The 17,013-nt window shown below is 34.7% G+C and overlaps 1 protein-coding gene across 1 annotated transcript in view; it reads right to left on the bottom strand.

Annotated features, from left to right (window-relative positions):
- Window positions 1–17,013, bottom strand: part of hdac4 (histone deacetylase 4) — a 261,791-nt gene that overhangs the window by 6,597 nt on the left and 238,181 nt on the right. The window contains exons 24-25 of the mRNA XM_016554337.1: window positions 13,136–13,254; window positions 11,068–11,201 (exon numbers count right to left, since the gene is read on the bottom strand). Coding sequence (XP_016409823.1) covers window positions 11,068–11,201; window positions 13,136–13,254 — 253 coding nt within the window. The remainder of the gene's footprint in view (window positions 1–11,067; window positions 11,202–13,135; window positions 13,255–17,013) is intronic.

Here is a 17,013-nt window from a genome sequence, read left to right as displayed (position 1 = left end):
GCGTTCCCCCCCCCCCCACGCAAAAAACTGAAAATCTACGGCCGAGCGTTTCATATGCAAACATTAAAGATGGGGAAAAGGGCATGCATCCTGTCATTCATCCTTCATAAACCGTTTGCATGAACAAGAACAGAGAAAAACAGGCATGAAAACTGGGTGGAGTGATTTCGAAATATTAGCAAGTGTAGAGAGAGAAAGAGAGATCATTCTCTACTCCTGGCCAAGCTGGAAGCTTTGGTTTAATTAAAACAAATAGGATGAGGCCAGGAGGACTGGAGGCATTGGGAAAGGCTGTCTGAGGAGACGGAGACTTTAATCTTGCGGTGGCATGACAAACGGACATATCAGACCCCGCAGCATTTCTAAACCAATCAATAGTATTAAAATACTAACAGCATACAATGCATATTTTATAAAATATTATGCACTTAACAAAATATTATAAAATAGCTTGTGAAACAAGAGCAAGTGCAAGATTCAGGGCTGCCACAGAAAACTCTCACACTGGAAAGAAAGAGCCTTATTCAGTCACTGGCACCCCACACACTGAACTTTGGGTGAGATCAAACGGATACACCATAAACACTGAGAAGATAGTGTTCACCCAACAGCTCTACTGCAGCACATCCTGAATCCAGTGTTTGTTCTGAGAGAGCAGTCTTGAGGTGGGTCACGTCTCATTGACATTTACTTTGAGGAAACAACTTGGCAATGTTCTCAGGGTTGGAGCACTTACTGTAAATAAGTCTTCAAGTCACCAACAAGTCTGTCTGTCTGACTATCTTGCATAAATCTATCTTTTCATATTTACATATGAAGCTTTTATATGGACATTTTATTAAATCTATCTTTTCATATTTACATATGAAGCTTTTATATGGACATTTTATTAAATCTATCTTTTCATATTTACATATGAAGCTTTTATATGGACATTTTATTAAATCTATCTTTTCATATTTACATATGAAGCTTTTATATGGACATATTATTAGAATTATATATATATATAATTTTCTTACCCATCCAGCATTTATACGTTATTTCACAAACTTTGTATTAAAACTATGTGGATGGAAGCCCAGCTAGTGAAAATATAATTTTGCTTAATATTAATTTGCTTCCGCCATGATTCTTCAATTGACATGTTGCCAACTCAGAAAGACTGGCCTTAAAGGCAATCCAGAGTTTCCCACCGGTACGAGTTGCAGTCGCGTTCATCTCGTAAATACGACCATTCCGACATGACTTGAAGTCAGCGGTCCCATATGGAGGGGTGAAAAGTCTGCGTGTGTGAGGCCAGCTGGTCATTCATTCACACTTTCCTGCTGTGCAGTTTGACTGAGGGTCAACACACTCGTCCCTCAGGAATCCTCCCGCTTCAGCCCGGCCCCTCTCGGCTCTCCAATCCCGCTGCGACCGCGACCCTCTGCTGCCCTGGCACCGGCCGAGGGGGAGGGGCCCGACCTGTCCGTCATCGTGATGGACGGCCCTGCCGCACGTCTATAAACTTTAATAGGTCTTGTCAGCACACGCCAAGCTGCTTGGCAGGTATGAAACACATGCCAGTTGCCAGCATCCAGCATGACAGTGGGATTTATTTGATTTTCCCTCACGCCCGCAGCCTGAGTGTGAGGACCTTCACATTCTCCAGGAAAAAGAAAAGCTTTTGTTAGGATGGTTTCTGTCAACCTGCCTGCAGTAATATAAATTCTGACTGTTTGAGAACGAGGCACGTCCTTCAAACACGGATGAAGCCAAGCAAACTGGGAACTTCATGCAAAACAGGGTTACCGAAAGAACGTGGAACAGCAGAGAAGCAAAAAATAACAAAGTATGATTGTTTGCAATACATTAAGGCAGTGGCTCTCAAATTTTTGGTGCAATGCCCCGCTTTATAAGTAGAATAACTAAAACTACTGAAATAATTATTTACATGTATCCATTTATCTGAAATTTACAAATGAGAGAGAGAGATGTGTGAAAGCAGACACGATTTGGGAACTATAGAAGTCTGCAGAAATTTTAAGAGCCTATTTAGAGTGGTTATTTTACTAGAAGGCCATAATTGACCAGCCCTAACAGAGCTGATTACAGTTCATGCTAATGCAGCCTTGCATGAAATGATTGCAGTGACCTAACAAACATTCCTTTACAGGACAGAACATTTTTGGAAATCAACCCCAGACCCCATAGGTAAAAGCAAGCATGTTTACTGTAGCTGTTGGGTAAACACAGAGAAAAACCTCATGGTGACTGGCAACAATTAGCCTATTAGGATGTTGTTTATCATATAATTGCTAATGAGCACAATTTGAGAACATCATCTGCTCGCACACATCCATCAGTGAGTCACGGGTTCAGAGCTGAATGACGTCAGAGTCCAAGCATCATCCGCCAGCTATTTAACCAGTCAAAGCTTTGGTTACTCGCAGACAACAGCGAGGGAACTGATCAGCAGATTTGACTCATTTTCCAAGGAAACACAATCCTCATTATAACAGCGCCTCCTGTGCTTTACCTGCCTTTAAAAACGAGGAAGTATATTTGACACTCCAGCCCAGGCAGTTAAACGCTCAATATAATGATCACAGTCACACAGGAGGCTGCGGCGCTGTGAAACCTCTCGCTCCATGGACAGCAGAGAACCCTGGGTGTTTTCACAGGTTCTTTCAGGGGTTTGACAGCGGTTCGCTTAAGTTTGTCAATAAGTAATCTGAGCCCCTTTAAGTAACAACATCATGGTGGGAGGTTATTTAACATTCTGACAATTTACACACAATAGCCTTCATAGGACTACTTATATATAGGAGACTATACTTATTACTTATATACTTATTCCTGTGTAAACATTTAAAGATTATTTGATGTTATTATATCTAACAACAATTATTAGTTCTAATAAACTTCATGCAATCTTTAAATATTATAGGGTATAATATTTATGTTGATAACAAAGAGTGAAAAATTTAAGGGGGTCTGAATACTTTCCGTACCCACTGTATATATATATATACAGTACGCACACACACACACACACACACATATACTGTATATATAAAAATAAAGTATACTGTATGAATACAAAGATTTGATAATGAATGGTATAAATCAATGCTGCCAGTAGATAAAAAATCCTGATGTTCATATAATGAACATATTCATTATGTGATGATCTATAACAATTGCATTTGCAAATAACTAATTTTCATTACTTAATGTAGTGTGTTCATGTGTTTATGTTCATTCATTTTCTCTTTTTTAAACTACAGAACACAAAATAAAGAAAAAAAAAAGTCTTATTGAGAATTTTATTAAAGCGAGTTTACTTCTGAGTGAAAACACCCTTCTGCATGAGTGGGTAAAGCAGGCGTGTAGAGGTTGGGGTAGCTGGAGCACCTGTTATCCCATGAGTCTCTAGTTCAAACACGCTCTCGAAGGCTCTCAGACTCTATCCACATCATCTACTCACTGCCCTGAACTTCACCTCCGTTACAATGTGGGCTTGAATGCAATGATAAAACACCTGCTTCCTGCCATACTGATTACAGTCCGTGCTCTTGTTTCTTATTATCTACTATCTGGCCTGAGCTGAGCTTCTCGGGGCATTTGTGACGTCCTGCATGGGTCATCAAGTGACCGTGTGCTAGAACTGAATGGGTGCCACGGAAAACATGCATATTACTTTACAAGAAACTTGTATCTAAACAAGGCCTCCAATTTTCATAGTTGGCCAGAAAAGGCCGAGACGAGCCAAAGAAATTGCATATTAAAACAATGTGTGCACAGGAGGGAGTATTTGTATAATTATACAGAAATTATACATTATAACATTAATACAACATAAATCTTACAACAATATTAAAATGACAACAAAAATAATCTATATGACAATGTTTATTCGTTCTAATTATTATTAAATATAATGTAAACATTATGGATTAGAATATACATGTTCACATTTTTAAATATTAAATATTTAAATATTATTAATGTAATTATTATTATAAAACAATAGTATTTTTAAAATATATCCTTTTAGAAATATAAATATATATTATAACTATATACAAATATATAAAGGTATATTGTATTTATAATATTGTCATTATAATTCTAATAATATAATTTTACTCTGTTACAGTTAAAGTTTATATTATGATATTAAATCTAAAAACAATAATTCTTAAACGTAATAAACAATGTATTCTTTAAATATTATAGATTACAATATTTCAATATTTCTCTTGTTTAAAATATACAATTAATCATTATTTTTGTTATAAGATTATATAGGAAACAATACTATTTTTGTTGCATTATTATATAAAAATAATATATCGAAAATAATACAATATTAATCTAACTGTAATAATATTAAAAATTACATCAGGAATATTCTACTCTGTAATATTTAAAGATTATATTGCATAATGTATAATAACTCTAACTATTATTAAATATAATGTAGATATAATGGAGTAGAATAGACCTGTTGACACATACAAACAAAATACAGATAATATAAAAATAATCTAAAATAAAAAAATATATAAATTATCTAATGATAATAATATTAAAAAGTATGTAATATTATGAATCATATCTAATAATATTTAAAGATCATGTTATTATATTTAATATCTCTAATACCTGCTGGCAATAACATATATGTCATAATGTCATCATTATTTTTATAGCAATTATATTCATATAAAGATATATTTTAAAAAGCTGTACGTAAGCACACACGTACAACTTAAATATATCCTTATATGAATATCCTTAATATAAATATAAATGTTTATTTAATTAAATATTAAATATGAAATTAAAAATGACCCCCTGAATGCATGTCACACACACAAAAAATTAATTACTTTAGAAGAAATGTATATCTAAACAACGCCTCCAATTTGAATAGTTGGACTGAAAAGGCCGAGATGAGACATATTAAAATGACATACGAGGACAGAAGCATCTAATGTGGCATAAGCTGCTCTGAGTGTCCAGTGCTCATGGGAAAGTCGGTCCTTCCACTCTGAAATCAGACTCTGACTTTCTGACATAAGCTTCCTCTGTACTTTGTGCTCCTAATTTCCTTTGATTACTTTGAGTCTGTCTCTGTCTCTCTGGCTGTCAGTGACCCTGTCTGCGAGAGGTGTGAAACTAACTGCTTTCAGATGGGCCGCTGGTAGCGTCTGAGAGCGAGCGTGAGATACTCAACATCCCTCCAGGAGTGCACTCGATAGGCAGCTGAAACGGGCCCTTACTGAGCAGTTTTGCTTGCTCAGTGTCTCCGTCTCCTCTATCATTTTCCTGCTATGACAACAAAGCTTCCCATGGGGAAAATTGCAGATGAAGGCAGCGCCAGGCAGGCCTGCAGACTCACAGTCTCAATTCTGGTGCAGGTAAACCGATTATGATTATTGCATTAAGGCTGCCAGTGCGCGCTTCTCCTCTAAAGCAAACAGCTCTGCTTCAGTTAGTGCAGATATTTCCTGACAAGCCTACCACTGTGGAGATATGCGGTTAAAGAGACAGCAGCCAATAAATACCTGTTAGTTTTGTTATTTACATTATATTTAAATTTAGTCATTTAGCAGACGCTTTTATCCAAAGCGACTTACAAATGAGGACAATAGAAGCAAACAAAACCAACAAAAGAGCAATAATATGCAAGTGCTGTATTAGTATATTATTATAGTGTTATATTTCAATTTCACTAAGAAAGGTGCAGCATTTTGTCAAAGCAATAATAAATGGAAACATTTAATTTATAATTTGTCTTAAATCTCATTTTGTAAAAAATAAATAAATCGTGAAATCAAAATCGTGAATCGAACCGTGAGTTGAGTGAATCGTTACATCCCTACCTGCTTCTGTCTGTTAATCAAATAACACCACAGCTTTAACAGAGATTAATCTGTATTTAACTTGTGTGGTGAGCACTATTGTGTAATTTTACACTTAATTATTACATTTCTGCACCTGAATACTACTTTTACTGACTTTATTTGCAACTGTTATGTTGTATTCATCTAATTTGTGTAATTGTTCAAATTTTTTTTACTGACTTTATTAGTTAAGATAGTAGTTTTTGCTGTGGTATAGTACTTAAAATAAGCTTTCAGAATTTTTTTTGCTGATCCGATCCGTGACTCAAAATCCGTAATATGATCTGAACCGTGAGTTTTGTGACTACTGAATATATAAATGCAAATTGCGACTACACAGAAGTAAATCAGAAGATATATTTATAAATCAGAATATATAAATGTAAATCTGAATATATAAATGCAAATCTGAATATATAAATGTAACTCAGAATATATTAATACAAAACTGAATATATAAATGCAACTCAGGATATATAGTTGTACGTCTGAATATATAGAAGTAAATCAGAATATATATTTATAAATCAGAATATATAGAAGTAAATCTGAATAAGTCAAATTGCGAAAATGTAGATGTAAGTCTGAATATATCAATGTAAACTGTTGATATATAAAAATGTAAATCATGAATATATAGTTATAATTCTGAAAATTTAATTGTAAATCAGAATATATTTAAAAATCCTGAAAAATCCTGTATTTATATATTCTGATTTACATTTATATATTCTGATTTACTTATACATAGTCACAGTTATATAGTTTCCTGTTTGGCGCTTCATATATTTTTATAAAATATAGATATATAGTGTATATTTTTATCCCTCTCTCTCTATATATCTCATATATATTACATCAATATAATACATAAATACAAATAATGATAATGATTAAAAATAGAAAGATTATACTATACTAAATATTCAAATATTACTTTATCTATTATTTGAATAATGAGCTGACAAGGTGATAATAATAATAATAATTCAACAGTTGGTAACAAGTAGACCCTTTACAGATTTAAATGCTGTATTACTCTTATATGTACGGGCAAGTATGAAGGAGCATTTTAGTTCTTTTCGCTGTCATCATTCAAATCTGCAAAAAGTTCCGCCGCCGGAACTGTCGACCCCAGGAGGTTAAAATAAATGATTGTTATTATAGTTATACTGGAAGCAATGAAAAAATATGACATGTTATCAAACCTGGTGAGCTCTGGCTTGAATAAACAGTACATGTTAATATAAATAAGAAAAATATTAAAGTATTTTTTTGTCTGGCTGCCAGTATAGGGCAGGGATTAGATATAAAAATAGTGTTTTTTTGTGGAAAATTATTTAGATGAATATTATGTGAATAATATTTGCTGAAAATTCTGCTTTGCATCACAGCAATACATTACTTTTTAAATAAAATATATTTAAATAGATAACTTCTTTAAATTGCTATAATATTACTTTTTTTCTGTACTCTAACGGTTGAAATTACTGTGGTATACCAAATATGTCAACTAGTGCCAGAGCTAATCAACATACGCCTAATTCCTGGTGCAGAAGACACAGAGAGCACACAAGCTCCATCATGCGGTCTAATTATCCTGTTTATTTTCCTCTCATCCTCAGAAATGGAGTAGAGTCAGCTCACTTTTACTGTTCCAGGAATGTATTTACAGGCTTGTCTCTAGAGCTTCAGTAACAGCAGGAGCGAGGCCTGTCCTCTCATCTGACCGTAAGAGTCCTGCTCTGCACACGAACTCCCAGCGGTCAGCAAAGCGAAGCCGTAGAAACCCAGCACAAGTGTAAATGTCGGGATCCACACAGGCTGGGACCACTTTTGCAATTGAACGTGTTTTAGAGGCTCACTGTGTCTGTGTGGATGGTTTCAACAGGTTCTCCTCTCCTTGTTCAGTTGAAGAAAACTCTGTAAGAACTCTCACGAACACACTGAAGGCCTGTCACTTCACTTAAAACTGTTTTGGTATGCAATTCTGTCAAACAGATCAACTAAATATGACTGACCACTCTATTTTAGGAAAGTCAACATGAGGACTGTATTAATTCTTGTGAAGAAACCATATTAAATACAAGTATAAAACAAAACAAAAGCCACTTCACACATGGAGCTGCAGCAGGTCCCTGTTACAGACCTGTAATCCCTTCTTATTTTTGGATCTCCGCCGGTACTCTATTTCTAATTCTATTTACTTTAATCAGAATTTCTTTGAGTAGCTCATATCATGAGGAATCTATCACTACATAGCAGAAGAACTAAAAATAAGGGGTCACAGAGACGATAGAATGGTCACTGGAAACTAAATTATAACTGTTTCTAATGAAAAAGTATGAACAAGTGTTAGAAGGTATTAAGCAGACAGTCTACTAATACTCTACTAACTGCTAGTTGACATGTAGTTGCAAAGTTACTTACTGTTAATAGAATGTCTAAAGTGGACTATCGAAATAAAGTGTTACCCAAATGAACAAAAGAATGACGGGAGATAATAATTTATACTTCAGCATGCTTAACTTTAAATATTATATATAATATTAAATATTAGTATCTGTTAATAATATCTGTTAAAAATGTTTTAAATAGTGTGGGTTAAGGGAATATATTTTAACTTTCAAATACCAATATTACAAAATGTACTTCAAGGATCAAGAAAATATGTTTCTAATCTTATAATGCATTTTTTGTAAATGCATTATAATGTAAATATATGTATTTTGGAAATACAATTTAAAAATGGCCAAAATATATGAGAAAATATGAGCACTAAAAATATTAATTATAGTAACGGAAAAAAAAAAATATATAAATTGCATATATAGATTTTTTTTTTTACAGATTATTTTTACAAAGTGGAGTTTAGTTATTACTTTTAGTTAGTACCTTCCTGTAATTAGTAATAACAATAATATTAATATTATTAAATGTAAATATATGTATATCAAAAATATATTTATAAATGGCCAAAAATATATAAGGAAATATAAGTAACAAAAATGCTGAAAAGCTGAAAATATATTTATTTATACATATTTTATAAGCATATTAGCAGTATTTTTATACGGTTTATATATATATATATATATATATATGTATAAACACACACACACACTACTTTACTGTACTATAGTATTTTTTGCTGGTTAGAGTATCACACATTTATCTTAGCTAATGTCAAGCTCTACTGAAATCATTTGAGGATGGATGCAATAAGCTGCTGCCTATGTAGACTGTTCCAAAACGCTCACTTATGAGGTTCATTTAGATTTAGTGTGCTGTTTAGACAGCAAGGCAGAGCCAAAATGAGAGCGTATTTGATTTAGAAACAGAAAGGAAGGCTCTGAATGAAAGAAGATGAATAGAAAGAATAGCAGTGAAGATGAGAGATGGGAACATAAAAGAAATGATTCTTCCTCTGACACAGAGACAAGCAGATAAATGACGCCCTACAGCTTCATTTGTTTTGTTTGTGTGTGTGCGGACAGTGAAGCGTCTGCTATTCTTTCCCTGCCATCCTCAGGCTGGATTATGACCGTGTCAGCTGAACCTTGCTGGCAGGCCAGCACAAAGGGAGTGCTGCTAACTACACATCCTGACAAACATCTAGTCTGTGACACCCTAGACAAAAGCTGGGTGGGAGGAAAGAGGACAGAGCTTGACGAAACAGGGCCCGGGGCCAGTGAGACAGAGGTTCAGTTCACCTGATGGATCATCACTCTTAAATCAGCTCGCAGAATTACTGAGCAAAAAAATGAGGGTGTCATACACATGTTCTTTGCACTCAAAGCCAGGTGGATGACACACAATAGTGCTCGAGATCCTTTTGTAAAACTTAAACTATTTATAACTTGGCACACTGCCTTAAAAACACAAAATGCATGGTGTGAGGCACTGTAAAAAGATGCCCACCTGACTCAAAATTATGTCTAGCTTAGACCAACTGTTGCACAGGAGATTGCGCACAAATGCTTAAAATCTAATATTCAACTTATAAAAATAATTTGCTTAAAATTATTTTTTTTGCTTTAAATTTGTCTCCTACAAATCTTAAATGTTAAATATTAAAAATAATAAACTCCACTTTTCTATAAAAATAAATTCTATATAAAGTAGTGCTGTCAAACGATTAATTACATTTGTTTACATAATATATGTGTATACTGTGTATATTTATTATAAATACACACATGCACATATATATTTAAGAAAAATGTGTTATGTTTATATATTAAATATATTTATATATAATATAAATTATATAAATATAAATATATACATGTAAATATTTTCAAAATATCTATTGTATGTGTGAGTATTTGTATATACATAATAAATATACACAGTACACACACATATATTATGTAAACAAAAACGTTTATTTTGGATGCGATTAATTGTGATTAAGAGTTTGACAGCACTAATATAAAACAAATGTTAAATATATATTTTTAAAATTAGCCTTTATATATTACAGGAAGTGGAGTTTAGTTATTAATATTAATAATGAAAATAATTTTTAACAATTTAATTTCTCAACCTGTCTACACTCCACTTTCGTGTAAAAAATACTCACACACACGCACACACACATATATACAGGTGCATCTCAATAAATTAGAATGTCGTATATGTTTAATTTACAGTTATTATATATATATATTTTTTTCCATTAAACTGGAGTGTAGACAAGTTGAGTAAATACATTATTTAAAATTATTATTACTAATTTTTATTACTAAATTATGTGTGTGATTATATCATTTTTGTAAATGTATTTTTAAAATAAATTATTAAATATTTTATTTTATATAATTTATTTTAAAAACAATAAAATTTAAATAAAACTTTTTACAAGAAAGGAAAGTGTAGACAGGTTAAATTTGTAATTTCTGTTGCATAAAACGGCATCATTTAATAACATAAGTCTGAGGCAGGACTATCTGACTATCCAAACAATGAAAGGGAGGAAATTGTAACTGTTTTTCCAGTTCTGTTCAGTGCTTCAGGGCAAGTCAAATCTGAATGGAAAAAAAAATCCATATTGTCGAACACTGGAGGATGTTGTCACTCTGTAAAATCCCTTCATCTTTTCCTCCATTCATAAAGCCCTGTCCATCCCTGAGTCACCCTCCCCGTCTGATCTCCAGTCGGCTCTTACCTCGTTTCCAAGCAAAGCAGAAACACATGCTTCAGAGGCATCGCAAATGGCGGTGAGGTCATGACCCCCCTCCAGCGCGAGCACCAGCCGGCCGCCGGCCAGTCCCATCAGCTGCTTGGTCAGGTAGCCGAAACCTGCCAAAGGGGGAGACAGGAAATACAAGAGGGGGTTATAGAGCGCACTCAGAAACCGGTGGCTGGCCTTTGATCAAAGGAACCAGAGATGAAGAAAAAAATGGAGAGAGGGAGAGGGAGAAAATAAGACAGTATTACATCACATTCTCTCTGTTAAAAAGACGGCACTCTGGATTTACTGGGCCTAAACGTATAATATGAGGCAGGTTTAATTTTAATAAATGTGGCTTAGTATTTTGGCCGCAGGCATCTTTTGATCTTTGTTTGGATATATGCATCCGACTATACCTCCCTTCCCCAGAGATTCACATTCAAGGCCATCCTAGATGATTTTATTTTGTTTTAATTCTTCACTGGCACGAATGAGACGTTCTTCAACATGTAAGAGAAGGAACCGTCCAGCTCAGCTCAACCCCTGAGAACCTGATACAACAATAACTGCACCAGAACTGCAGCTCCTCTGAATAGTTATGCACATAATGCGCTTTAAAGGAACAGTACTCCCAACATCACTCCCAACGTGTTATCATTTTTGCATCCTGGTGTCGTTTTAAACTTTTATTTTGTATGGATGCACAAAAGGAGAAATTTAGAGAATGTTTACGCAGCTCTTTTCCACACAACGACATTTAATGTTGACCACGTCTACTCTAAAAAGCATCTTAAAAATGCACTATATTTCAATTCTCTTTGTGGTCATATAAATTAAATTATTATTTTTTAAAGAATCATTCATATACTATTATAGTTTTAGTTAATGTTTTGAATAAGATAAGATTTATTTATTATTATTATTATTATTTTTTAATATATCTATTTTATTTAATAGTTTTAGTTTTTTAGTCTTAGTTACTTTAGTACTTCAAGTTAAAAAAAAATAAAAATGAAAAATGTTGCCGTGGCAATTGGCTGAAATACATTTTTGTTTTAAATATTTTATTTCAGCTAATGATTATTTTATTTTCAGAAAATATTTTATATTAAACTTTTATGGTTTTAGTTTTGGTTAACTATAATAAACCTATCTTAAGGCCTCATATTCAGCGAATAACATGCATTTCATCCAGTTTCTTACACAGCTGTCATATGACTTCAGAAATATGGCATACAAATAACGCAGCCTATTTTTAGGATTTTTTTTTTTGTTCTTTTAAGAGCTCATATGACATTTGGTCACTATGAACCGCCATATTAAACAAAACAAAAACAGAACAAGAGGTTTGGAACGACATGAGGCTGACTAAATAACATCAGAATTATTTAATGGGTGACTTGTTCCTTTAAGATAAGCAGATAAATGAAAAACAAATGCCGTCACAGATCATCGAGCCATTCTTAGATCAGCAGAAGACTGAATCTGATTTAAAGTTACTTTTAGATGCAAGAATGGTGCAAATTCAGACCGGACAACCTGTCTTTCTTTAGACTCTGGGCAAATGTTTTGAAAGAGCAGTGTTTCTACTTTGCGTTTCCAGCGCTGACATATGGACAGCTTTCACCAAGAGATGTAATCTATAAGAGCCGGCCTTATGATCCCTCGAACAGGATAAAAGCAGCCTTTTGGACCCCAACAACAAGTGCTGTACAATCATTAAATGTCTGATTTAGAAACTGGCCCGGAATGCCATCTTGATATTACGCACACATGGGAACAAAGAAGGAAAAACATCAGGGATCTGGAAGTATGAGAGAGGATGACTGGTACAATCTCTCCCTTCTGGGATTAGACTTTGCACACAAGAGTGTGGTCTCTTGTTTTTGTGGTATTAGCACATGATAAATTTGACTGAAATGAAAGCTTTTAGACATGAGAAACGAGCGAGAGAGAGGAGTGGGACAAAGGCTGACTTCCACGTCAGTGACTCATCCTTTTGCTTCCAACTGCTTCATCCCACGAGAATCTTCCTAAGTACAGGGGAACGCAGAGCACTTACATTTGGCCGTGAGCTTGTATCCTCCCAGAGGTGGCAGATGCCCCTCCACAGCGTCGAAGCCTGAAGAAACCAGCACCACGTCTGGAGCGAACTCGTTCGCAATTGGCATCACCACCGTCCTTCAAAAACACAAAAACAAGAGCATGCGAGTTCCCGAAAGAATAGTTCAGCCAAAAATAAAAAAGTTCTGTCATTATTTATTCACCATGAGTTTTTCCGATCCTTTATTATTTATAAGTATTTTTTTCAACTATGTGCACTTTTGTCCCTCTGGACCTGGAAAATAAAACCACTTAAAACTAACCTTTCACATTTTCACTAGTTAATTTTTTTCTAATAACAATGGATACATGCAACACATGAGAATTTTTGTCAGTTATTTTTATGAAAAATGACAATTCCCATCACAGTGTCCACCATAACACATATTACGTATTGTGTTTAACAGAATTCAGTGATGGAAATGACATTTTAAACAAATCTTTGCTATACTGAAAAAACAAAAATGGTGGAGGATTTACTTTGAAACTATTTACTCTCAGAAGTTGCAAGTAAATGTCATAATAATTACAAAGAAATTGCAAGTAACATAGAATTAAACATGAAATTTTCAAGTAGAAAGACTGAAATGGTATTTCCTTGTAAAATGGATTCCAATAATCATTACTTCATTTACAACAAAAAAATCCGCTTGACTTTGGAAATTGCACAAAAACTTCTGTTCACAAGCAACATTTACCATAATTGCGTCTTCATTTTCATGTGTGAAAATTGCCAAAAATCATTTTGACGCAAAAAATATTAAAATGGTTTTAACACGTTGACTCTTTCTTTAGGTTATCATAGTTGCAAAACACATTTTTATTACAGATTTTCATGGTTTAAGATTCAGAAGTCTAGGTCTGTCTATAAAGTCTATAAAATAAAGGACACGTGAAAATGAGCAAAAATAAATTAAGAATGGTATGGTGTAAAGTTTCCAAGACTAAGGGCCAGATTTACTAAACAGGGCACATTAGTGTTAGAGCGCAATTTTGTAAAAGCACCGATGGGAGGTAAATTCTGCGGGTGATTTACTGACAAGGTGCAACATCTCATTTCCATAATGACCAGCGCAATCTACCAAGAGCAGCGCAAATTACCGCCTGCTTTAAGACATGCTTTTTTTGGGGCGTTAAATAATGCCGCAAATACCAGTGAACTGACGAGCGCAATTCTTAGTAAATTGCGTTAAGTGATTAATTTAAATACTCTCCTCCCATAAATTTACCGATCGAAAGGGAAACTCCTACAAATGCATATTCAATAAGGTAAGTCGCAAAATAACGGTTTCTACGCCTTTTCGGAATCGGCACTAATTTCCACACTGCGTGTCTTTAGTAAATCCTGACAGTTTTTTTTTAACACCAAATGAGGGTTATCGCTGGCGCAAACTGATAGTAAATTTGCCCCTAAATTTTAAAATACAACATTCATATAAGAAAATGAAAGTGCTAAAATCTGCTATTTTTAATAAAAGTTAACCCCTGGAACATTAAAAAAAAACAATGTTCTTGCTCTTTTTCCCATTCAATAAAAAGTGAATGGTGACCAAGACATTTCAAGCAAGATTATCAATGACTGGTGACTTAATGTTCAATTAAAGCTATTCCATGATTTAAAAAGACTTTTAAAATAGTGTATGGACTACATTTATAATGTCTTTATGGCGTTTTCATTGGTCCCGGCAGGACCTGGTCACTATTCAGTGACTATGTATCAAAGAGAGCAGTGTAAACATTTTGCAAACAGTCTTCTTTTGTGTTTCACAACTGGAAAAAAAAAAAAAAGCCATAAGGCTTTGGAATGACATAAGGCTGTGGAAATGAAATGACAATTGTAATTTTTGTGCGAACAATCTATTAAAACATTCATGGCAAACAGCCCAAAGATGATGAAGCAGCGCTATTGTATGTTTAATATAGTCCAAACTCCCCCAAAACACCAGTTGCCATCATGGGAAGAGCAGAAACACTTAAATTCCAAGAAACAAAACTAGATTCAGCATGATTCATGGAACGAGCGCGGTTTTAACGGCCCATTCTGTGGCGAAATTGCGATTCCTAAACCAAGATTGCCTGTTGCACAGACAGCCGTTGGACTCGCCGGCCTGGAGCTCAGCAGAGGTTGTATGACAACATGACTGGGGTGTGTGCATGGCGTGAAAACAATCCCAGCCGTTCTGTCTGTAAGACACACACACACACACATCCATACATATGCACATGCACACATGATTCAGTTTGTCTTGGCAATGGCGATCAGACTTTGTAAGGGTCATCAAAGCTCACGTCGGAAGAAGACGACACGCACATTGATTAGGCAGAGGATATTCTGACTTGAGTTTATGACTGCGGCCAGGCCCGGCATTCCTTCTGGGCTCACAGCTGTGAGGTTATATTAAGACGACAGATTTCTCTTTCTGAACTGCAGCTGGAGAAATTGGATATATAACTGGACTTGGTGGGGCGGGAGTCTTGGCGCTCTTTGCTCCAGTGTAGGTGTAGTTGACGTTACAGGCTTGATTTCCATTTCAATGGCCGAGGTCTGTTAATAAAGATTCCCTGCAGTAGGTTTACGGTAAATATATACATATACACAGTGGGTAAAATAAGTATTGAACACGTCACCATTTTTCTCCGTAAATATATTTCTAAAGGTGCTATTGACATGAAATTTTCACCAGATGTCAGTAACAACCCAAGCAATCCATACATACAAAGAAAACAAAACAAATAAGTTCAGAAATTTCTGTGTAATAAATAGAAAGTTATGTGTAATAAAATGGAATGACCTAGGGGAAAAGTATTGAACGCTTACTGAAATGTATTTATTACTTTGTACAAAAGCCTTTGTTGTTAATGACAGCTTCAAGACACCTCCTCTGTATGGAGAAACTAGTCGTATGCATTGCTCAGCTGTGATTTTGACCCATTCTTCCACACAAACTACAAATAAAAGTACTTAAAGGGTTAGTTCACCCAAAAATTAAAATTCTGTCATTACTCACCCCCATGTTGTTTCAAACCCGTAAGACCTTCGTTCATCTTCGGAACACAAATTAAGATATTTTTGATGGAATCTGAGAGCTGTCTGACCCTGCATAGACAGCAATACAACTGAAATGTTTCCAAGTCCAGAAACGTAGCAAGTTGACATGAAATTTTCACCAGATGTCAGTAACAACCCAAGCAATCCATACATACAAAGAAAACAAAACAAATAAGTTCAGAAATTTCTGTGTAATAAATAGAAAGTTATGTGTAATAAAATGGAATGACCTAGGGGAAAAGTATTGAACGCTTACTGAAATGTATTTATTACTTTGTACAAAAGCCTTTGTTGTTAATGACAGCTTCAAGACACCTCCTCTGTATGGAGAAACTAGTCGTATGCATTGCTCAGCTGTGATTTTGACCCATTCTTCCACACAAACTACAAATAAAAGTACTTAAAGGGTTAGTTCACCCAAAAATTAAAATTCTGTCATTACTCACCCCCATGTTGTTTCAAACCCGTAAGACCTTCGTTCATCTTCGGAACACAAATTAAGATATTTTTGATGGAATCTGAGAGCTGTCTGACCCTGCATAGACAGCAATACAACTGAAATGTTTCCAAGTCCAGAAACGTAGCAAGGAGATCTGTAAAATAATCCATGTGGCATCAGTGGTTCATCCGCAATTATAAGAAGCTACGAGAATATTTTTTGTGCGCAAAAGAAAAAAAAAGACTTTATTCAACAATTCGTCTCCTGTTTTGGAGAGTATCAGCTGGACATAAACAGCGTATGCTGTTCTGTGTCAGCTGCGTCACGCCGGATCTGTTTCCTACGTTGT

This window comes from Sinocyclocheilus rhinocerous, unplaced genomic scaffold, assembly GCF_001515625.1.
Source record: "Sinocyclocheilus rhinocerous isolate Xijiao unplaced genomic scaffold, SAMN03320098_v1.1 scaffold2541, whole genome shotgun sequence".
Lineage (NCBI taxonomy): Eukaryota > Metazoa > Chordata > Actinopteri > Cypriniformes > Cyprinidae > Sinocyclocheilus > Sinocyclocheilus rhinocerous.
This window is presented reverse-complemented; position numbering and strand designations above follow the sequence as displayed.